Source organism: Watersipora subatra, chromosome 2 (assembly GCF_963576615.1).
Source record: "Watersipora subatra chromosome 2, tzWatSuba1.1, whole genome shotgun sequence".
Lineage (NCBI taxonomy): Eukaryota > Metazoa > Bryozoa > Gymnolaemata > Cheilostomatida > Watersiporidae > Watersipora > Watersipora subatra.
The window spans coordinates 9,166,836-9,193,034 of NC_088709.1; the positions used below are offsets into that span (position 1 = coordinate 9,166,836).

Below are 26,199 nucleotides of genomic sequence, written 5' to 3' on the forward strand. Positions count from 1 at the left end.
AGCACACCTATTCGACGTTATTTTACAACGATTCCCTTATTTTCTCTAAACAGCAAAGTTTACTCTGCAAAGTAAAGGTAATAAAAAATATTGTTAACATCTACAAAAAAGCAAACTAAACCAAAATAGTTCAAAAAGGTGATACTACTTTCTCGTCGTCTATCTCTATCCAAGGGTCAAGGTTAGAATAAAAGAGAACTTTCGACGATACTCCAACTCGTGACAGTCGGATTGGGGGACCGACAATGTAACACCTGCACTAATCGATCGCCTTTGTATTTATGAACATTTTTATTTGCAATACGTATGTATTTACACGGCTATCATACTCACTGTTTTGTCGACACATCAGACAATCTATCACAACGAACTAGATTGTTGCGAAAGTTGTATATATATAATAAATATAACGTTACACGCATGTCGATTTTTCTTTTGCAAGTGTGGCGAGATAAATAACGGTCAAATCAAATTTGAAAACTCGTCCGGCTTGACACTTTACGTTATCTGGAAGCTTTTACATAGTAGGAAGCAAAAACCTTTCATAGATTTTTAACGCTATTTGGAATTTACATTATAGAAGGTATGCGTTATAGGAGGTATACATTATAGAAGTGTCTAATGGAATTATCAAGACTGTTTTTTGTAATTATATATTGATGTTTGCTGTCATCTTGTTGAATACAAGCTAAATTGTTATCTTTTTATTTACAAGTGGATGTAATTCAGAGAAAATAGTTTTCCAGGATCATTGTGTGGTAGGAACATAGATTTTAACTTCATCTGGTTTTATGCTATTTTTGTTTAGATAAACTGATCTCTCTATTAATCTGTCATGGAAGCTTTGCTAGTAAAAGCGGAACCAGAAGCATATGGCCAGAGTAACAGTCTGTATCCAACCGGTAGGTAGAGAGTATTACCAAGTCATGTATATGATTATTGTCTTTATGATTTTTACATTGGGTAATTGTTGTATAAATGTGCGTACTCACTTGTGGTTGAAGCAAAGAAGAACTCCGTCTGGATCTCCCCACGCTTATGTACTCGCCTTAGAACTACCGCGTCCTTGACCACTCGTAACTTCTCGTAACCTTCCGTAACTACCTGTAACTACCGCCACCTCGGACATAAGCGTAGCCCGCTGTCCAACAACCCGATTATACAACATGCCCTTTTTTTTCTTTTTTCTGTATGGGCCACCAACCAGAAATACACTTGAACTCATTCAGGAACTCACCTAGCTGGTGGAGTTTACCTTACTCTTTAACCCTGGTCCTGGTCCATCAACTCTTCATCCTCACCATCGCTCTCGAGCAACCCGGGGCTGCCGTCGTACTCGGCGGCACCACTCTCCTCACTCTCCTGATCCTCTCCACCTCCTTCACTACCGCCGTGACCTCTGTCACTACCGCCGTGACCTCTTTCACTACCGCCGTGACCTCTGTCACTACCGCCGTGACCTCTGTCACTACCGCCGTGACCTCTGTCACTACCGCCGTGACCTCTGTCACTACCGCCGTGACCTCTGTCACTACCGCCGTGACTTCTGTCACCAACAACACTGCCTCCACCACTACCACCACTACTCTCAACTGGCTCGGAAACTAGTGGTTGGGTCAGTAACGACTCCTCAACCTCAGATTCCGTCCCTTCCGTCTTTACCTCGCTCTCCCCAATAAGAGGCAGGCTTGACAGGCCTCCTGTGGGAGGTCTCCACCTGGGCCATAACCGGCTGCACAGGGGATGGCACCACAGAGCTGGGAGTTGGCATTTGCCCAGACCTCTCTAACTCGATCTCACCTGCCACCAGTGCAGGTCTGCTACCAGCAACTCTCCTCTGAACTTCGGCTAACTTCTGCACAACTACTCTGAATGTCTTGACATTTTCCAACTCCATGACTGCTGCCTCCCATTTGGCTTTCAGCTTGGCCAATTTCTCTTTCGACATCCTCCACATCTCCCTTTCCTCTCTTTCAATCTCTGCTACCTTTTTCTCATGACCTTCTCTGTCTAACATTCCATTGCTGGAAACCTCGGCTAAAAAAGAGCAAACCTTTTCCATTACAGACACTGGTTCAGCTACTTTCTCAGCACCTTCCCTTACCTCATCGTGACTCTGTTCTCTATCACACCCCATAGACACTTGCACATCTTTGGTGCCTTGGGCTGTCCCCCGTTGACAACCAATTTCTACGTATTCGCTACTCTTCACTCCCTTGGTTTTACAAGTCCACCAATCTTGACCTCTGTGACCTTTCTTAACTTCGCTCTCTCTGTCAGACTTATTTGTCAGGTTTTGCAACTCGACATCATCTGAAACATAACTTGACCCAGCAATAATAGTTCTCGACGAAAACGGCTTAACTGGCTTAATACTTCTACACTCCTTAACAGGCTCAAACTTACTTTTGCATAATGTGTTTACAACAGCAAATAGTTTTAGCAGCTTCAACTCAGTTATGCCCAAAAAGTTTGTTCTCAATCCTTTCACCACATGAACTTCAGCATCCATATGCCTGTCTTTACTTTCCAAATGAACTATTACACTTCCAACCACTTTTAATTCACTACCATCAGCAGTTTCTAAAACTGTCGACGGTTTCTTTAACTGTAGGTTCAACTTATTGGCTGTTGCCTCGGTTAATATTGACACCTCAGCCTCAGTATCAAATGTAAACTCTACATTTACTCCATTAACTTCTAAATACTGCACAATTCCCTGGCCTAGTCATTGATCTTCACCATATTTATCTCTATAACCAGAGGATCTAACACTTCTGTCCTTACTATTATCCCGGTACCCCTCATCATACCGGCTCGTCTCGCGCCTCTCCTTATACTTCTCCCCCTCAAACCTATCCATACTGTTGTCCCTGTACCTTCTCAATTTGTCTCTCATCTCACAGGGGCTTTCTCGGCCCCTGTACCTCTCCCTACTACTATCCCTGATACCGTATCGCTCATAGCTAGTAACCCGACTACCTCCTGGCCTCCTGCTGCTACCTCGTCTGTCATAACCTACATCTCCCTTTTCCCTACAATGACGGGATACATGTCCTCGCCCTCCACAAGAAAAACATTTAATGGAGTGACAACTCCTCATATCATGGCCACTACGTCTGCAATTATAGCATACTCTATCTTCACTGCCTGTTCTACTATTTGCTCTATATCTAGAGACATGCCTCTCCCTGCTATCGTCTCTACACTTTCTACTGTCCTTGTTATACTCTCGGCCTCTTGTCCCATATCTACTAGTATCATGCTCCTCACCACCATAATACCCTCTACTACTCCTAGGGCTACCCCTAGGGGAAGATCTACCTGCTGAATCATAACTTCTATCTCTATCATTCCTCCTGTACTGCACTCGGCTATCAAACTCTGATACCGTTGCTACTTCTCTCTTAACCTCACTCTTTAAATCGGTACTTCTACCCTCATTTCTCAAAAATCTATCAGAGTTGTTGGCCATTTCATGAGCCCTCAATGCCTTCTGCAATAACGCCCAAGTAAGATTGGCATTCTTCATTAACTCTCTGCTTACTTCTCTATCTCTCAACCCGTTAACCGCCGCAATAAGGGCAAACCTTACCCTATCATTATTGTTAGTCACCTCCGCATATCTGCTCAAACTCTCTACCCGTTGTAAATATTCTCTATCACTTTCTCCAAGTGCCTGTCTAACCATAAGGAACTTATTCCCCTTTACGAACATACTCTCCTGTCTACCATAATAATCTTGCAAAACCTCCACTACCCCTTCATAAGTAGAATTTACGCCATCTACGTTAAACCCTGCACTCCTCAATACCTCTCTACCACTGTGCCCAATAGCTCTCAATAGTGGCACTAACCTACCTCTACCTCTCATAATAGGGCATCTATTGTCACCTTCACCTTCGTAACCTCTTCTCTCAACAGCACTCTCAATACATAAATTCATCTCCTCTATGAATCTCTCCCACGACCCATCACCGTGCTCACCAAACACCAGCTTCGAAAACCCACTCTCCATCTCTACACAACACAATATCTCTCCCGCCGCAAATTCACTCTACCCCACTCGTATGAAATTAGTGTAATTCCCACCTCCGAATATGTAATAAATATTTACACCTCTCCAACACCGATGCTTCACCGCTACGACACCTCACAGCCTCACAACACCACCCTACCTCACGTCACCTCACCTGCACGCCCGTGAAAGGGTCTAATCGACCGTGTAAACTTAACCCCGTAACCAGAAAAATTATCGCTAATGATGACACACGAAGAAAAAAAATCAGAATTTTGTCAACTGCGCCATGTTGTATAAATGTGCGTACTCACATTTGGTTGAAGCAAAGAAGAACTCCGTCTGGATCTCCCCACGCTTATGTACTCGCCTTAGAACTACCGTGTCCTTGACCACTCGTAACTTCTCGTAACCTCCCGTAACTACCTGTAACTACCGCGACCTCGGACATAAGCGTAGCCCGCTGTCCAACAACCCGATTATACAACAGTAATCATCCTTTTATACCCAATTCCTCTTCATTTGATTAATCAATAATTCTCTTTACCCATTTCCTGTTCATTGATGTTTTCTGCAGCCATGCTTACTTGTCATTTCTTCCATTTGTCATTTTCGCCTTTCTATTGGTCATAGTCATGCTCTCTATGATTTTGCTTGTTATTATTATTACTATTGTTATTATTATTGTTTTTTCTTAAGACCATGTCTACTATAACTATGTCCGTTATAGTCTTGTCTGTTATAACCATGTCCCTTATAACCATGTCTGTATTAAAACTGCATTTTTATTGTGATGCTTTAACCAGCCAGTTTAGAGCAAACATTATTTTATTGCAGCCCTAATGCCTAGTCTTAATATACCTGTGTTTTAGGCAGTAAATTATATATATAGTACTTTATTGGCAATAATTTCATTTCACAAATATAAATGTTTTTCAAATTAGGTCATACAACAATAGTAAAACAAAAAAAAAGGGAAAAAAACAACAGTTAGCCATTAAAATTGAATAAATAGTCTGACAAATAGTGTTTAAAATGCCTTTCTCTGCTAAGAGAACGGATATTTGGTGGAAGATTGTTAAAGCAGCTGGAAATGACATTTTCAAAATGATTGTTAGTGATTGTATGCAATTTGTTCACATCACGTAAGTTGAAATGAGTTGAGAACCGTAATTGTCATGTAAAAAACGAGGACACAAACCATGAAAAATCTTGAAACATTGAATTGAAGTAAAATAAATATTTAGCATAGGCAGAGTAAGAAGACGCAGAGATTTGGAAAGATCATTTGTTGGAATAATATATGCAGGCATATGATGTAAATTTGCAATGAGTCAAAATGCTCTTTTTTGCAACAAAAATAAATCCTTAGTGACATATCTTGGAGCTAGATTATAATAAATGTGGATACCATAAATAATATGGCAAAATATAAACTGATAATAAAATGCAATAGCAGATTTTGAGTTCATGTATGGCCTGCAAAACTGGAGCAGACTCAATGACTTTGTGACCTTACTACAAACAGTGTCGACATGATTATTCCAAGAGAGTTGATCTGTCAAAACAAATCCTAACAATTTTGTTTCATGTCTACAAGTGATGGATTGACTATTAAACTTAAGAGTAAAGCTGTTTCGAAGGTTTTCATCAGTATTATAAAGAAGAAAGTGTGATTTCTGTAAATTGATTGTCATATGATTTGCTGTACACCAGTTGCTGATAATTTTCATGATGAGATTGCAGTTCGTCTCAAGAAGTTGCACATCTTTGTGATAACTAACAAAAACAGTATCATCGGCGTAGGCAAAGCCTTTTGGAATAAGTCTAAGAAGATCATTTATATATATTAAAAATAATACTGGCGCAATAAGTGACCCCTGTGGAACACCAACATTTATATCTAGTGTCAATGATTCCTTGTCATTCATGACGACCTTTTGGCGCCTTTTGTGAAAATAGGATTGAAGTATTTGCAACGATTTATTTTTAAAACCAGCAAGTTCTAGTTTATGATATAATATTTGGTGATTGACACAGTCAAAAGACTTGCTGAAATCCAAAAACATCAAGCAAATCTTCTCACCTCTGGTTTTCAAATCCAAACAATCTGAGATTAGTTTATGAACAGCATCAGTGCATGAATGACTTTTTCTGAAACCACACTGATAAGGATGTAAAATATTATTTTTGGACAAATGAGAGTAGATGTGAATATTTAAGTGCTTTTCAAAAACTTTAGATAAAATAGGGAGTACTGATATTATATTATCATTATATTATCATTGTATTGTAGATATTGAGGTTCAAGTAGAGCCTGTTCATTCATCTGTAAACACAGACAGTGATCAAGGTAATTACTGTATATTGAAATGATTTTTTATCGTTACCATGACAACTTATCTACTATATAAACGGCAATCGTTGTGTGTGTCTGTGTGTGCGCGCGTGTGTGTGATTGATTGTCCGCCTTATAGAGTACCGTACTTTTCCGACTATTACCCACTACTAGGTATCTAGGGTGCGTTAACGGGAATCGAATGTTAATACACGCATCTATACATAACCTACCTATTCATCGGTTTTACACAAAATCACGTCACCTTCGGTTAGTGCATGCCTCTTTACGGCGCCCAATGACATTGGTGCGTTCGGACCAGCTAAATTGCGGCCGCGTGAAAAAGCACCGTTCTGAGTTCGGCAGCCTATACAGCTATACAAATGTACTAATCATTAAATAAAATAAATTAATGAATAGTAATTTACATGTGATTAATATTTACTGCCAACGTGTACCGAGAAGGTCACACGAACGTTGATTTATTGCGGTCACGGGAAAACGCAGTTCTTACCCACTACATTTCTACATAAAAAAGGTAGGTATTTCTTAATCAATGTTGTATTGTCTATGAATTGCCACACTTCCACTACATAAACCTTTCACTTGCGTCCGTGTACAAATTTAGCTATCGGCCTACTGCCAGCCATTTTGCCGATATTGCTTAATATGTATACGATATTTTTTCAATTTCAAACTCCATCTATACTGTTTGTTTTGGTTATATATTTCATTTTGCCAACATGTTAACAAGCACTGCTATACAAAAAATCGTTGTATCTATATTTTGTGCATTTTAATTATCTGTCATGTGTCATCAACATAAGTAGTTGTTTGTTTTTTAACTCGGACGCATTTAATGAACTCGCACAAAAAATCTTCGTTTTTAAGTTAGAAATTCTGGAACGAAGATTTAAAATTAAATTTTAGGCTAATTTTATAGAGAAATCTTTGGACAACACTGTCACTACTATAAAAGTCTTAAAGACCGTTGGTTATGTTATCAACGAATAATAAAATTCAGTTACTAGCAATTGCTGGTAAAATTGCAAAATGTGTCTACGGTGGTCGACCATAGAAAACGCATAAATGAGTCTACTTCAGTGAAAGGGTTGAAAACGTTGGATTTGCCACTGTTTGTGGTAGTAAACATGTTCACTTCGTTCTGAGTTACTTTTATTCTTTTCCAGCTACGAGTACTACAGCTACTACAGAACTTGCACGGGTACTGCTACTGCGCTTTACCTACTAAATTTCTACATCGAAAAGGTTAGTATCGTTGTATGTTATTGCTATTTACTATGTTATTGTTATTGCTATTTTAATTATATGTGTAATCACAAAAATATGAATCAGCTATGTCATCAACATAAGTTATTGTTTTCTAACTCGATGGCATTTTCAAAACTTACACAAAAATGGTTGTTTTTAACCACTTTGGCTACAATTGCATAATCCAATTTCGCGTTCAGGTGAAATTAAATCATGATGCTCTACAGATTATGACATGGGTCAACAAAAGTCATTTTAACCGTAGAAGCACTCACATTTTTACATAGAACACCTATACTTTTGGAAAGCAAAGAAAATTCTGTATCTGATCGTATTATCTTTATTTCAAAAATTAAAAATAATAAATATTGAAAGTAGCATGAAATAGCGGTTTTATTAAAATTCGTGTTCTACGAACATTTTTGACTAATAAGGGTAGCATGAAAATGTATAAAACTCTATATAATAACAAACAATTAAAACATACTGTGTATACAATGCAATCTACAGTCTCTTCCATAGCTGTTAACTTATCTTCGTCACCACTCTACTGGAAGTCTGCCATTTCTATCGCTGAATTGAAGCCTATAGCATCAACTACTAACTACTACGCGTTGTTACTAACTGATCTAGATGTTGAACTTTGAACCCAAATTACTCGAAATTCTTTCATTTGACCATAGCTGTTTGACCAGTCCGATGTCTGCAAACATGTCTGAAGGTCATGCTTAGCTTTGTAGATAGAGTGTAACTGTAAGCAGGCTCTAAATATAGATGGATGAGTAATGCAACTACGCAAAGCCTAAAAACTGGCTAATGAACTTGAGAAGAATATACTCGAAGCCGCTATAGCAGTGCATGCACCCGAAGTGGTTAAGTTGGAAATTCTCAAAGATTTAAAATTAAATTTTAGGCTAATTTTATAGAGAAATCTTTGGACAACACTGTCACTTCATACAAGCTTTAAAAATCGTTGGTTATGTTATTAACGAATAATAAAATTCAGTTATTAGCAATTGCTGGGAAAGTCGCAAAAATGTGTCTATGGCGGTTGACCATAGAAAACGCATGAGGGAGTCTACTTCAGTGAAAGGGTTGAAAACGTTGGATTTGCCACTGTTTATGATAATAAACATGTTCATTTTCTTCCGCAGCTGAGTTACTTTTACTTTTTTTCAGCTACGGGAACTACAGAAACTACAGAACTCGCACGGGCACTCCGAGCCTGGCGATAGGCAGCGGTGAGAAGAAAGCGAGCAGCGTATATTACAAAAAGCACACCATCTCATTCAATGTTAGAAATGCTTGAAGCAGTACGATGCCTTCTAAAAAGCCTATTGCCCAAACGCAAAAACAGATTGATTCCCATAGAGAGAGATCGAATTTGCGAAGCAGCAGCAAGACGAGCAGAAACTGCAGAGCAAACGCAGTTACGCCCACAACGGAACTGCTGCTGCAGCTGCTAGAAGAGCAGAAACCGCCAAACAAACACGGGTACATCGAGAGCAGGCCGGAATAGATGCTGCAGCCGCTAGAAGTGCAGAGACTACTAGACCGACCCCAGCAGTAACTCAAACGGCTCAGAGCTGCCGCTACATCGGCCAGACGTGCAAAAACCTCCGAGCGGATGCAGCGGCGACAAGAACATGATGCACTAGCTACAACAGCTGCTCACCGAGCTGAATTTTCGGAGCGGATGAAACGGCGACAACAGCGAGATGCACTAACTACAGCAGCTGCTACCAGGCGCCGTGTATGGACAGAAAACTTCACGCTAGACTACAGTCATGCAACACAGTATAGGGTTGAATTTTTTTATGGGACGAATGTCCAAAAATGCTCCAGATGTAATGCCTTACGTTGAAACGCGAGAGGCCATATATGTAGTTTATATAGTAAATTTTATTAATAATAAATTTTATTAACAACCGCATTTCTGCTGCACAGTTTGTATATTATACCATGTCAAAACACAGGCTATAGACGAAGAACTGGTGAGTCATGATTAGTGTTTCAAGCATGGAGAAGTCTCAATTCAATAAAAGCTGGCGATAGCTAAGCAGTGCAACAGCAAAATATTTTCTAGAATTTCTTAAAATATGTAAAACTTTTCCATACTGCCAGTTTGAACGGCGTCAGTTTGCCTAGCAATGTCAATTTCATTATCAGTTCTGTGTACAAAATTAGGACAATGCCGATTTGAGTAGTTCGAGACTGATTCATTGTATACTAGCTGTGAAACACATTGCATATCTCCAATGGGCTCTCCAACATTATTGACATGTACAACTGCATATGTGTATGCAGTCAAATCAGCACAAAAATTTCAGTTAATTGCATATTTGGAGTTGTTTTACGGTATGAAAGACAACTCTCAATAAAACTATTGCTTTACGTAAATCTGTTCCTGAACACGGGTAATGCAGCTAGTTATCCATACAAAGGCTTGTTATGCTCATTCCCTTTAGTTCAGACATGTCCAAAGTCCGGCCCACGGGCCAAATGCGGCCCAGGGCCAATTTTCATCCAGTCCGCAGCCTCTGTCATAAAATTGATAATATCTGGGTCGCCTGTAGAATTAACTCCTTGAACCCTAACAGTCGATTTTCCAGCATTGCGTAGGGTGTGTCAAAATCCCAATCAACTGGAATTCTGGCATTCACATGGCTTTGTTTACAAAAGCAGTTTCTAAGTAACAGTGTAAATTAATCAGATTACTTCTTGCACAGAATGCTTGAACAGAAATGTCTCATCCATTTGTAACAGTTTTCAAATATCTTCACTTCCTTCGATTTAATAAAAAAATTTATTAGAACGGTATCGCGAAAAAATTGATACGACTCGTTTGTTGGTAAGTCATAAATGATTGTGATGCAAATAAAAAATTTTATGATACCAATTATAATTTTCCACTATATTTTGAGTCATGATATGATAATTAACATGTGCTCAATGAATATGATACTACTGTAAATATTTTTACGAGTTTGTTAAAATCGTCCGAACTTTTGTAGTTTTGGCCCGAATAATGGTGAAGCACTGTCTTTTTCTGCTTGATGACATTTGCTGTGGGATGCTCGATTTTTTTTACTAATGTTTTACCAAATATCATTGTATTATGAGCATGTTTAGTTATATTTAATAAAAGTTTAAAAACATAGGATCGTTGGACAGATTGCTTAGGGTTACTGACACCGCTGACAACAACGACCAGGGTTCAAAGGGTTAATAAATTGGGCAGAAGCGCTGTTACCTACCTGTTAAACATTTAAAAATCCAATCAACATTTATAGTTACTGTCATATTTTAAATAAGCCCTGAACTTGTTGATATGCCTATTACTTGTTCATTTTTCTGTAATTGTGTTTAAAAATTCTATAAATATTAAACTGCCATAGTGGGATATTGTTTCACGTTTCAAATATAATTTGTACCCAAGAGTACAATTACTTCTGTTCAACTGTTACGAAAAAATTAGTGTTAAAAAAGTGAAGTTAGGTGATTATTAAATTTTAATTATGATGTCCGTGCAGTTTTGATATGCATGTCTCAAACGAGCCAAAACACATGCTTAGGATAACTGAAATTAAAATAAAAAAGCAAATATGGAACACAGATTAGCTCGGTAAAATTTATTTAAATTAATTGCTGTTACATGTAAAAAATGTCCGTCAAGGTTGGCCTCCTAAATGCTTAACACGCCAAATCTGGCCCTCTTTGCAAAAGGTTTGGACACCTCTGCTTCAGATGAACTCTCATATTTATTGCAGGAGGTGCAGAAGCGAAAACAGAACCAGGATATGATGGTGATGCTGATAATCCCTACCCAACTGGTTAGTTTAAGATTTATCAAATAATAGTGATAACCGCTATTGATTATCTCCGAGTTCAGATGCCATGGAGTGGAATATAGTACATGTAGTTACCTTCATCTGTTGTCTCATAAACTGGTTTGTTATTATAAGTTAATTATGTGGTTGCGTCAAAAAGGTCGATTTAAGGAAGTTAAGACCAATAAAAGGCTAAAACATCAGCTACAATTTGATGTTATTTTTGTCTTTTAGACTAACCCTGTCCAGAGATATACGCGTTTGAATGAGGCCATGTTTTAAAAACCTCAGATTCCAGTTGGTGCTTCATTCGTGACGTAACGAGTGATACATCTGAAAAGAGTCCGCGAGCGATAAATACAAGATCACTTCATTAGCGAATCATCAGCACAAAATTTTTATATAGGTCGTAATAAATGTTATCACTCGTAAAACGCATTGTCTGAGATCTCAAAGTTAGGGGCTTTACTCTATTATTATTATTTCACTTATTAGATCGCATCGGCATCGATATTTACTAAATTCATTAACATCGTTACTTTAATGAATTACTCAATGGACACGTTTTATTGACGAACAACAGAATTGTAAAAATGCTTCCAGTTCCTGCGAAGGTGACTCCGAGTTTTCTGACCATTTTTATTTTACTTATTAGATAGCATCGACATCGATATTTGCTAAATTAATTAACGTCGTTACTTTATTGAATTACTCAATCGACACGTTTTATTGACGAACAACAGAATTGTAAAAATGCTTCCAGTTCCTGCCAAGGTGACTCTGAGTTTTGTGGCCATTATTATTTCACTTATTAGTGGGTAAAGTTTGGGACAGACAGCTTAGTTAGAGCTGACAGGCCTCAGCAGCGTTATGCTATAGAGGAAGATAGGAGAATGGAGGTAAATTTATCTTTTACTTTGAGTCTCCTATTATAGATATACTGCTGTGTTTACATTCAGATTATATTTCCCTGTTTGAGGCTATAATGTAATTTCCTGTGCGCGCGTGCGAGATACGGATGCACAGTGGGTTATTGACGGCTTCTTTTTAATCCATAGGATCTAGCATTACAATGGCTTAGATTGATGAATATACTAAAGGTAATAATTTTAATACTCATGGATACATTTACTAATTAATAAAATTATAACTTTTTGCTATCACCAATCATCGTTTTATAATTTTTTATCATTTCGCCTAGCTATATTTGCTTCAATTTTTTTTCGCAGTTTTAGCTAGTAAATTAGATTTATGATTAGACTTTGAATGTTTACTTCTCATTTGTAGAAAGTGAGGAAAATCGATTGATCAATGCACATCTTTAACTTCCAAAACCAAAGCTTGGAATCGTTGGCTTGGTGTACTTATGCTTCTGTTAAACATTTGTTTATTTTTAAAATTACACTTGCAATCTATCTAACTCCCAATTTGAAAGCTTTCAGTAGATACGCATTAGAATGACATATCTATGTATGACATATTTATAAATGACATATATTTATTGCACTTGTTTTATTTATTACAGGATGTTTAAATGATCCCACCAGCGAAGCGGCTTTGTCAGTGTGGAAACTGCCATAAATGGGAAAGAGAGACTTGAATGTGTGGCGCATAAACCATGATGTTCTGTTTGAGTTTGCTGCAGTAGATGAATTTGTCCTATTGTATGAGCTGGATCTATATGAGTGGCCACGGCTTGGTTGGATATTTTTAATAAAAGCCTTATGCCAAGATGAAAATTTTTTTGCTTGTTAAAATTATTTAATAAAATAATATTGTTGAAGATGATGCAAAACATGATTTGCAGAACATTGAATAGACCATAGCCTCGTTGACATCTGTGCTAAAATCTTGTCTGATAGAAGGATTTATGAAGTGTAATCAGAGCTGTATCCGTGGTACTTTTGCCTAGCTCGACCATTTGTTTAGTACCTGAATCAACTAATCAAATGTGACCAGTGAGTTTTTTTCTACAAGTTAATACTAATAATGACTCGATAACGTTGGCTATACAATGTACATGACTTTTAGGGTTGCAGTTTTCGCCACATAAACTTTTCAAAGACGCAGCTTGCTTATTTTTATGAAGCCTTATAGTGTCCCGTGCTCCATGTTCTCAACCCGAGTAGTTGAACTTGCTGACGTTTTACAGTACGTACATAGTTTAATTTATATTTGCTAACGGGTGCCTGTCAGTATACCATTGTAAATATAACCAGACATACGGTTATGCTACCGTAATAGCAGTATATTGTACCTTATCTTTACAAACCGAGGAAAAGATATTACCCGGTTTGCAAAAGCCAAGTTCGTCGAATCGGTGTATAACTCATGCATTGTAAACTCGAGTTACTAGTAAAAGCAATAAGTTCTAGATTTACATTACATACATAGTAGAATTTTTATTAGCTAACTTGTGCTTGTCGGTGTACCATCATTAATATAACCAGATCTACGGTTATGCTATGTAATTCCAATATATTGCGCCTTGTTTTTACAAACTCGCGTTTGTAGATATAACTCGGTTTATCAACTTGGGTTACAAACCCGGGGCACTGTAAGGCTACATAAATCCGCTATACAGTGCACCTTCGAGATACGATGTTGATCCGTTCCAAGGCTAGCATCGTATGGCGAAAAATCGTATGTCCGGGTATAGAAACCATTGTAATTATACAATGAAAGAAAATGATAAAATTCGTACATAATTTTATACAAATGCTGTACATATTGAAAATTAGAAACAAAATAGTATATTAACTTTAGTAACTATAGTTACCTACAGTAGCTGCATTGTATTAAATGCACCCAGTGATTATAATCTGCAATACTGTAAAATGCAAAATTGTAATCTGTGTACTAAATGCAGATCGTATGGTAAGAAGTTCTTACCTTCAAAAGGTACGCATAACATAAACTTTGAATAATTTTAACTTTCCAAACTCACACTTCAAACTAAGTTTTAGTATGTATTTTGAACTATTTTACTGAATTTCAACTTTTTATCACAAAATTTTATCCTTCATGAGTTTCTGTCTTCACTTTCATTATAAAATTTAGCGTGTCTGGTTGAAACCTTTTTCAACCAAAATTCAATAAGAAAGGCCGAGCGATGCAGTTATCGAAAGCGGCCTCTCACACACCTGACCATTTAATGGGTACCGAAAATAAAAATGAAATTTTGTTTACTGTTACACAGGACGTAAATACCTTTCGAGTAACATGACTTTAGCTGGTACATGTAGCAAATTAAGCAGAAAGGAGGTAAAAACGTATCATTGCTAATTATGTTGCTGTACACTTGAAGATTAATTTAATATGTAATGAAATGGAATTTTTAGCAGGCTAAAGAACGTTGTCTAATTCTGTCCAATTTTTCTTCTGGTTTAAAAAAAAGAAATGTTGGTGCAATGCAGAAAACTGGTAGCTAGCTAACGCTTGTAGAAGGATCCAGAAAAGGTGCTACAGTAGTTTTTCTTGTATAAAATGTGCACAAGAATCAATGTAACCACACGTACAAAGTTTGTACATATTTAGACCCAAGAGGACAGGGCTTTAACAAGTTTCAGAAGTAATGTGAATGCGTCAACTATCTTGAGTAGCTAGTTATATGAGTTACATACATACTATGAATTGTATTCACATAAGAGATAACAAGCCCACCTGCAAAGACAGGGTTAAACAAGAAAATAAAACATAAAATAAAGAGGAAACGAATAAAATGAATAATATATGAAAAACATACCACACAAGAGATAAATAATATATATTATACATGGATTGTTTTAATGTACCAGTCCACATCAGTAAATTAAACACTTGAAATATTTCTGCCAATGTGGGGTTTTCTGTATATTCTACTTCCTCGCCTTGTTAAATGGTTGCTCCTTTTGAATGCTGATCGCGTACATGGCCTTCTAACTCCTTCAAATGTTCAGTCGTAAGCTCTTTCTTGTGCTTGCTTTAATGGAGTTCTTGTCTTAATAACAATTGCGAATGCTGATTGGTTGCTATCATATTCCTTGACAATATTAATAATACGGGTGCCTTCTTATTCACGACATCCAACTTTGTTGACATAGAAATCATTTTTCCTTCGTTTTGTAACGTTAGTATCGGTCTCAGATTCCGTAGCTAACGAAATAAATGTAAATACTTGTGGTTATATATGTATGCCGACTAAAATTTTATAGTAAAAGATATTATAACGCTACAAATGAATATTTGCTCTCACTTGTGTATTTTACACAAAATTTTCCACGCGGAATGCTGACATGAGCGAAGTCGATCATCGTGTCTTTTCTAAACGCTCTAAAAATGTTTTCGGCAAACTATATGTTGATGTATTTTTTATTTCGACGTGCGTTATGAGCACACCGACGGCCAAATTTTAACGCGGGTGAAACTTTTCTCAAAATCGTATGGTGAAATAAAATTTGTATAGCGAGGGGAAGATTTCACAATGTTCGATATCGTAAGGTGAAAAAATCGTATATCAGGGTAATATCTTGAGGGTACATTGTATATTTTACTTAGTAACTTGTGTTCGGTGTTGTAGCGACGAAACTGTCGATACAGAGACCTTATTCTACATAGTTTGCTTGACATAATTACCGTAGACCGGTAGAGTTGGTAGTCGGTACTAAGATGTTTACACAGCATTTAGAGGAAGCTAATATGACAAGTTTTTAATTTCCCTTATTTGAGACGTTTGAGACATTCATAATAATGTATCTGTAGCTGGATTTAAAATTTTATTCTAGCTAACACGAACAAATACAAGATAAAATATATGCCAATAGAGCCGCGTAGGACTAGACTTTTATCGCAATAGCCGATGTGAATACGAGAGATAGAGACAGGTTGTATCACGTGTTACATCATTTTGGACAAGTTTGGGGCATATTTTTTGGCCTGAGCGTTTTTACCGCGATCAATTTGTTTCGATTGTAATCTTCAAATATCCTGACAATGAGATCGTCTAACATAACAAACAACATATCAACTAATAGACAAAACACACTTTCTTTTAAAATCAGCTTAAATTTGACGCAACCACATCTTTAAGTACTTATTACAAAGTTATGTTCAATCTCAATGAAAATATTCTGAAATTTCTTGTGGATTTCATTGGTTTCACACTGACTCATTAAAGCTGGTTTCCCTACTCGAAGCGTATTCACTCCTCTAATCCTAAATAAATATTCTCTTGTAAGATGAATAAGCAATAATTTTGCAATAACAATGTTATTGTAGATATTGAGGTTCAAGTAGAGCCTGTTCATTCATCTGTAAACATAGACAGTGATCAAGGTAATTATGTTGGAAGGATTTTTTATCGTTACCATGACAACTTATTATCCATACAAACAGCTTGTTAATATCATTCTCTGTAGATGAGCTCTCATATTCATTGTAGGAGTTACAGAAGTGAAAACAGAACCAGGTTCTGATTGTGGTGCTGATAATCTCTACCCAACTGGTTAGTTTAAGATGTATCAAATAATAGTGATAACTGCAATTAATTATCTCTGAGTTCAGATGCCTTGGAGTTGAATATAGTACATGTAGTTACCTTCATCTATTACATACTGGTCTAGCTGGTTTGTTATTAAACCATAACTGTCACGAACAACTTTTATCGTACTAACTAGGTAAATAAGACACGCTGATTCCGATTTTGTACTCAAAATAAGGATTAGTCCACTAACCTTCAAAGTCATTTAGGCTTTTTTAAAGCGTTTCAATGTCCGTTTCGAAAACAACACAATCGGCATTACAAGCTTCGCCCATAAATATGTGACGAAACCTAGCTTTTTCAGAAACGGAAGTTAGGAATGTTTAGTCCAATTTAGAATAATAGAGATGGGTGTCTTAAAACCCATTATTATCTAAATCCAGCCTGTAAAATAATTTCAGTTTTTTATGAAAGGGATATAAACTATTTAAAATTGCTCGCAGCTTGTTACATGACGTTTAAATGGGCTGGACGCCGAGAAAAAATGAGCTCAAAAAGCGCGGTTTTATCACGAACTAGCGTTGTTTTCGCGCTTTTTAAAAATACAATGCTAAATAGCTTATCTACCTTTCTGAAAAGACTGATATTATTTTTAAGGCTGAATTTAGATATTAATGAATTTTAAAACCCCCATCTCTATTATTCTAAATCGGTCTAAACATAATAACGTAACTTCTGTTCCTAAAAAGCTAGGTTACGTCACGTATTTATGGGCGGAGCTTGTTATGCCGATTGTGTTGTTTTCGAGACCGATATTAAAACGCTATAAAAAATCCTTCATTACTATGAAAGTTAGTGGCCTAATCTATATTTTGATTACAAAATCGGAATCAGCGTGTCTGATTTACCAAGTAAATACCATAAAAGTTGTTCGTGGCAGTTATGGTTTAAAGGTTAAATACTTATTACAAAGTTATTTTCAAGCTCAATGAAGAATTTTTGTGAAGTGTTTGCTTCGAGTTTCGTAAGAAATTTTATAAACTGTAAAGCATAAAATTGATGCAAGCTCTTAAATCTGTTTTGAACAACAAGAGTGAGTCCACCATACCAACTACATACATGTATTTTGCTTTAAAAATATTGTTTTTCTCTTGCCGCGCTTGCGAGAGAAGATGATGTATAGGGTTTTCCTTATAATATATAAACTAGTAGTATGGTATGTAGCCTACTAGTAGTATGGTATGTAGTCAACTAGTAGTATGGTATGTAGCCTACTAGTAGTATGGTATCTAGCCTACTAGTAGTATGGTATGTAGCCTACTAGTAGTATGGTATGTAGCCTACTAGTAGTATGGTATGTAGTCCACTAGTAGTATGGTATGTAGCCTACTAGTAGTGTGGTATGTAGCCTACTAGTAGTATGGTATGTAGCCTACTAGTAGTATGGTATGTAGTCCACTAGTAGTATGGTATGTAGCCTACTAGTTGTATGGTATGTAGTCCACTAGTAGTATGGTGTGTAGCCTACTAGTAGTATGGTATGTAGTCTACTAGTAGTATGGTATGTAGCCTACTAGTAGTATGGTATGTAGTCTACTAGTAGTATGGTATGTAGCCTACTAGTAGTATGGTATGTAGTCTACCAGTAGTATGGTATGTAGTCCACTAGTAGTATGGTATGTAGCCTACTAGTTGTATGGTATGTAGCCTACTAGTAGTATGGTATGTAGTCTACTAGTAGTATGGTATGTAGCCTACTGGTAGTATGGTATGTAGTCCACTAGTAGTATGGTACGTAGCCTACTAGTAGTATGGTATGTAGTCTACCAGTAGTATGGTATGTAGCCTACTGGTAGTATGGTATGTAGTCCACTAGTAGTATGGTATGTAGCCTACTAGTAGTATGGTATGTAGCCTACTAGTAGTATGGTATGTAGTCCACTAGTAGTATGGTATGTAGCCTACTAGTTGTATGGTATGTAGCCTACTAGTAGTATGGTATGTAGCCTACTAGTGGTATGGTATGTAGTCTACTAGTAGTATGGTATGTAGCCTACTGGTAGTATGGTATGTAGTCCACTAGTAGTATGGTATGTAGCCTACTAGTAGTATGGTATGTAGTCTACCAGTAGTATGGTATGTAGCCTACTAGTAGTATGGTATGTAGCCTACTAGTAGTATGGTATGTAGCCTACTAGTAGTATGGTATGTAGTCCACTAGTAGTATGGTATGTAGCCTACTAGTTGTATGGTATGTAGCCTACTAGTAGTATGGTATGTAGTCTACTAGTAGTATGGTATGTAGCCTACTGGTAGTATGGTATGTAGTCCACTAGTAGTATGGTACGTAGCCTACTAGTAGTATGGTATGTAGCCTACTAGTAGTATGGTATGTAGTCTACTAGTAGTATGGTATGTAGTCCACTAGTAGTATGGTATGTAGTCTACTAGTAGTATGGTATGTAGTCTACTAGTAGTATGGTATGTAGCCTACTAGTAGTATGGTATGTAGTCTACTAGTAGTATGGTATGTAGTCTACCAGTAGTATGGTATGTAGCCTACTGGTAGTATGGTATGTAGTCCACTAGTAGTATGGTATGTAGCCTACTAGTAGTATGGTATGTAGTCTACTAGTAGTATGGTATGTAGCCTACTGGTAGTATGGTATGTAGTCCACTAGTAGTATGGTACGTAGCCTACTAGTAGTATGGTATGTAGCCTACTAGTAGTATGGTATGTAGTCTACTAGTAGTATGGTATGTAGCCTACTAGTAGTATGGTATGTAGCCTACTAGTAGTATGGTATGTAGTCTACTAGTAGTATGGTATGTAGCCTACTAGTTGTATGGTATGTAGCCTACTAGTAGTATGGTATGTAGCGTACTAGTAGTATGGTATGTAGTCTACTAGTGGTATGGTATGTAGTCTACTAGAAGTATGGTATGTAGCCTACTAGTAGTATGGTATGTAGTCTACTAGTAGTATGGTATGTAGCCTACTAGTAGTATGGTATGTAGCCTACTAGTAGTATGGTATGTAGCCTACTAGTTGTATGGTATGTAGCCTACTAGTAGTATGGTAGGTAGCCTACTAGTAGTATACATTTATATCACTCTTTTTCTTTTCTGTCTTCATCAGTCTCTAGTGCTCATTTATCCCCCTCCGCTTTCTCTTTTTGTCCGTGTTTAAAATAAAAAGTGGTGCCCTCTTCTTATCTGTGTTCAGGTCAAAACCTTACATAATGTTAAGTGCATTTTAAACAATGACTACATCACAAAGTAGTAATATAGCAATGGATTCCTTCATTGTAGTACTATTTTGAAGGCATTATAATAAAGTTAGAGTCGTCACCTCCGTGGTAATGACTGTAACTTTATTTTTGTCATTTTAGAACCTTTGATAATAGCCAGTTTTCACATGAAAACTAATAGAAAGTGTTAGGCTTATATTTACCCTTTATTCAGTAATTCTCTTGCTTATCATGGACCTGTCATTCTCACAAATGCCCTTTTTAATATGATTGTTGGAGGGCGGTGAATTTTCTTAGTCTAATTTTGAGCATAAAAGACGAGCTGATACCTCAAGTTGAATGGTAACTGGATGCTTAAGAGAACACAATTGTATCTCTATCAGTTTTCCACATGATAAATTTGCCCGTCTGGTGCAAGTCGCTAAGCTCTAGGCTGTATTCAATTAAATTTTATCCAAACACTTTTTGAACTTTATTGTTTATATGTTTAAATTCCTCTATTGGAATCCTTAGCAGTTTTTAAATTAGAGTTTTTACCTAAGTAATAATATGTAAAAGCTGCTAGCAAATGCATTCTTGACAAAAATCTTTAATGATGTGATTGCGTAAAATTTTAGTTGACTTTAACAAAAAGTATTGATTTTCTTCTATCAGTTGATATGTTGTTTGTTGTTTTCGGCGATCTCATTGTCAAGGTATTTGAAGATTAAAATCGACAAAATATATCGCGCTAAAACGCTCAGAAAAAAAGATGTGTCCAAACTTGTCCAAAATGATGTATACACAGTCATACTTCAACTTACGAGCTTAATGCGTTTTGGGATGAGCTTGTATGTCAATTTACTCGCATGTTAATGCAATTTATTTATATATAGAACAATTAAATATATATTCATTGGTTTCCATACTCTGAAAAACACAAACAAAAACACTTGAAGCAAGATATTGTAACAAAAAAAAACAGGTTAGTAATTGTCCTAAAAAGCAATTGGTTAAAGCAAAAAATGGTAATTGTTCAAGAAGCAGCAAGTGAAAAATAAGGCAAGAAAATGTGATTAATTAAAATCTAAAATAAATACATACGATAGCAGCTGATGCTAGCATTTGCCAAAGAGGGAGAGAAAAGTTATCCTTCAGTACAACATTTGACTTTGAAAAATTTTATTTTGGTGCACAGTCTTTGGTACACAGTCTTTGGTGCACAGTCTTTGGTGCACAGTCTTTGGTACACAGTCTTTGGTGCACACTCTTGGGTGCACAGTCTTTGGTGCACAGTCTTTGGTACAGTCTTTGGTGCACAGTCTTTGGTACACAGTCTTTGGTGCACAGTCTTTGGTGCACAGTCTTTGGTGCACAGTCTTTGGTACACAGTCTTTGGTGCACAGTCTTTGGTGCACAGTCTTTGGTGCACAGTCTTTGGTACACAGTCTTTGGTGCACAGTCTTTGGTGCACAGTCTTTGGTACACAGTCTTTGGTGCACAGTCTTTGGTGCACAGTCTTTGGTACACAGTCTTTGGTGCACAGTCTTTGGTGCACAGTCTTTGGTGCACAGTCTTTGGTACACAGTCTTTGGTACACAGTCTTTGGTACACAGTCTTTGGTACACAGTCTTTGGTGCACAGTCTTTGGAGCACAGTCTTTGGTGCACAGTCTTGGGTGCACGGTCTTTGGTACACGGTCTTTGGTGCACAGTCTTTGGTACACAGTCTTTGGTGCACAGTCTTTGGTACACAGTCTTTGGTACACAGTCTTTGGCACACAGTCTTTGGTACACAGTCTTGAAAGCAAAATTTTATTTCAAACTTGAAGTAATTAAAAATTTTGGGTGTTCATAGTTCTAAATTTCTTCTCGCGGCTTAGTTAATTTTTCATTTGTTTTGCTCACACGATCAGCCAGTCGTTTAAAGAGAAACCTAAATAAGGACATTTGCCTTGTCACCCTTTCAACGTGTTACGGAGAGAACGAACACAAGTGTCATCAAAAAAGGCAAATGCACAACCACTAGCCAACTTGTCCGCATGTCTATTTTTAGTCTTGTTAGATAGCGCAGGTCTTTTCACATATTATTATTTCAGTTACGCTGTCGTCGGCTAATTGTTTGCCTTTTACCCAAAGCATGAGCAGTCTCTTTATCATGTCATAAAGATTGCTATGCCATTTACAAACTATGATTAAACCTTTTGCAGGCCTAATGCCCTAAATATTATCATTTTGTTTGATAATTGTGCATATTGTGGATATATTTCTGTCATATTGGCGAGCCAGCTCAATCACGTGTGCACCTTTCTCATATTTTTCAATAATATCAGTTCTTATTATTCGCTTTTTCTTGGCATTATCCATCATTGTACCGGTTAACTTTCGGTCTACACTCAGTACTTTTAATTCACATAATTCTGCACTGAAAACGCGCACAACAAACATGATGCAAAAGTATGACCTGGGTAGTTGAAAAATACAGAGTGATGCTGTTCTCATAAAACACCTCCGACATACTTGGCCACTGACTCGCGTGCTCGTATCTCAAACATGGCTCGTATGTTACTCCTAAAACTTGCTTAAAAGCTGGCTCGTATCTCAAGTATCTCGTACGTTGGAGCACTCGTAAGTTGAAGTATGACTGTAGTCAAACAGTCTGTCTCTATCTCTCATATTCGCACCGGCTTTTGTGATAAAGTCTAATCCTCCGTGGTTCTATTGGCGTGTATTTTATTTTGTATTTGCTTATGATTGCTAGAATAAAATTTTCATATCTAGCTACAGATACATTATTAGAAATGTCTCAAACGCCTAAAATAAGGAAAATTACAAACTTGTCATATTACTTTCCGCTAAATGCTGTGTAAACATTTGAGTACTGACTACGATTCTGCCAGTCTACGGTAATTAAGTCGTCGAGTTCACTTATTTCATCGTGGCCTTTGTATCAGCGAAGCGCTCAGTATAGCTTCCTACACCGGAAACTAGTTGCTAGATAAAATAAGCAAGCCACATCTTTGAAAAGAATATGTTCGAATATATGGCGAAAGCAACTGCATCCCTAAAAAGTCATGTATAGTCAACGTTATCTAGTCATCATTAGTACTAATAGTAGTAATAATAGTAATAATAATTAGTAATAATATTTACCAGTCACATTTGATTAGTCTATTAAAGTACTAAGCAAAGGGTTTTATGAGTTTGCCAAAATAGTGAGCGCAAAACATCAATTTCTTTGAAGTCAATCAATTGGCCGATTATGGCAAAAGTTAATAAAGCCATTCTTGCACCTGGTTGGCAGTTCGTGAACCCACCAGTTGTCACTCAGTAGCGGGGAGCATAAAAATGTTTGAGCTTCTATTATTTTGTTCAATGGAATTGAATCGAGCTAGCAAAAGTACCTGTCAATACAACTCTAATGACACTTCATAAATATATCTATCAGACAAGGCGGCTGGCAATGGGGCTATGATTTATTCAATATGTTCCGCAAATCGTGTTTTGCATCATCTTCAACAATATTATTTAATTATTTAGTTTTTACAAGCCAAAACATTTTTATTTTTGCAGAAAGTTTTTATTAAAAATATCCATTTGAGTCATGGCCACTCACAGTTTCAGCTCATATAATAAGATAAATTAATCTACTGCAGCAAACTCAAACAATGCATATCATGGTTTGTGTAGCACACATTCGTGTTTTTCTTTCCTATTTATGGCAGTTTCCAGACTGACACAGCTGCTCCGCTGGTGGCACCACATAAACATCATGTAATCAATAAAACAAGTGTAATAATTATGTCATTTATAGATATTTTGCTCTAACACGTATCTACTAAAAGCTTTCAAATCGGGAGTTAGGTAGATTGCGAGTGTAATAAGTAAGAAGTGAACTTAAATCTAAGTTACTAGTTAAAACTGCCAAAGAAATATTGAAGCAAGTATTATAGCTAGGTGAAATTATAAAAAAGTTATGAAACTATGATTACTGATAGCAAAAAGTTAAATATATTCATGAGTAATAAAATTCTTACCTTTAGTATATTAACATTTGTTCATCAGTCTTAGCCATTATATTGCTAGATGCTACAGATTAATTAAGAAGCCATCAATTTAAAAATCAACATCGTTTATTTTGTAGCAAAAACTCACTGTGCATCCGTATCATGCACGCGTCCCCAGGAAGTTACATTATAGTCTCAAACAGGGAAATATAATCCGAATGTAAACAAAACAGTAAATCTATAGGAAACTCAAAGTTGATGTTAATTTCATCTCCATTTTCCTATGTTCCTCTGTAGCATAATGCTGCTGACACCTGTCAGCTCTAACCATAAGCTGTCTGCCCTAAACTTTAACCACCTGATGCTCAGAAAACTTTGAGTCATCTTCACAGGAACTACAAGCATCGTTACAATTCTGTTGTTTGTCAATAAAACGTGTTGATGCAGTAATTCAGTAAATTAACGATGTCAATTAAATCAGTAAATATCGAAGTCTATGAGCGATCTAGTAATTGAGTGACTTCCCTTACTTCCAGATCACAGCAAATGCGTTTTACTAGTGATAACATTTATAATGCCCTATATAGAAATTTTGTGTTGATCATTGTTTACAGAAAAGATCTTATATTTATTGCTCGTGAACTCTTTTCATATGCGTGCACTATATGCGTCAAGAATAAAGCACTCGCTGGGTGTGTATGCGTGGGAGCGTGTGTGTGTTTGTTTGTTTGTATACAGTTTCTGTGTGCCACAAAGCTGTTGAAATGTTTTGCAGTAGCAATGCTATAGCTTTACTGTTCTTCTTTATCACACCACTGTCCTAAGGTAAAAGATGTAATTTTCTTGTACAATGGTTTCAAAAGGAATTTTGCATTTTATAAATGAGATTGTTTTTGTATTTTAGGTGAATACTGTGGACCAAAATCTTTACAAAAAGACCAAAATGTTTTACCGATAAGATCATTATCTACGACCACTGTAAAGACAAAGAGAAAGGTTCCTACTAATAAGACATTATTTCAATGTAAGATGTGTAATAGTAGGTTTACTTGGCGAAGTGCTCTAGCTATCCATACAAGGACTCACACTGGAGAAAAACCATTCCAATGTGAGATATGCAGTACTTGCTTTAGTAGTCGCAGTCATCTAACAAGACATATGAAGACTCACACTGGAGAAAAGCCATTTCAGTGTGAGGTGTGTGCTAGTAGGTTTACTTGTCGTAGTAATCTAACAATACACGTGAGAACTCACGCCGGAGAAAAACCATTCCAATGTGAGATATGCAGTACTTGCTTTACTAGTCGGGCTCGACTAACAAATCATATTAGGACTCACACTGGAGAGAAACCGTTTCAATGCAAGAGTTGTGGTAGCCGCTTCAATCAATCCTCTAGCCTAACTGTACACATGAGGACTCATACTGAAGAAAAACCATTTCAGTGTAAGACGTGTGTGAGCAGGTCTACTCGTCAATGTGATCTAATCGTGCACATGAGGACTCATACTGGAGAAAAGCCATTTCAATGTAAGATGTGTGTGAGCAGGTTTACTCGTCGAAGTGATCTAACCGTGCACATAAGGACTCATACTGGAGAAAAGCCGTTTCAGTGTAAGACGTGTGTGAGCAGGTTTACTCGTCGAAGAGATCTAACCCTGCACATGAGGACTCGCACAGGAAAAAAGTCATTTCAGTGTAAGGTGTGTGCTAGTAGGTTTACTTGTCGTAGTAATCTATCAAAACACATAAGAACTCACACCGGAGAAAAACCATTCCAATGTGAGATATGCAGTACTTGCTTTACTAGTCGGGCTCAACTAACAAGTCATATTAGGACTCACACTGGAGAGAAACCGTTTCAATGCAAGATTTGTGGTAGCCGCTTCAATCAACACTCTAGCCGAACAAGACACATGAGGACTCATACTGGAGGAAAGCTGTTCTGATGTGAGATATGTCATATAAACAGACACACACATGATGACTCATATTTGGGGAAGCTATTTTATTTTCATACACGGAATGTATATGTCTGTATGTAGTTGA

General features: G+C 37.0%; 1 protein-coding gene across 1 annotated transcript; it reads left to right on the forward strand.

Moving 5' to 3' along the window:
* The first annotated feature begins 815 nt into the window (after positions 1-815).
* Positions 816-26,199, forward strand: LOC137387919 (zinc finger protein ZFP2-like). The gene is made up of 6 exons (XM_068074435.1): positions 816-902; positions 6,315-6,371; positions 11,399-11,461; positions 16,715-16,771; positions 16,878-16,940; positions 25,057-26,199. Exons 1-6 carry the CDS (start codon positions 836-838, stop codon positions 26,097-26,099), a joined length of 1,350 nt encoding a protein of 449 aa, XP_067930536.1. The 5' UTR covers positions 816-835; the 3' UTR covers positions 26,100-26,199.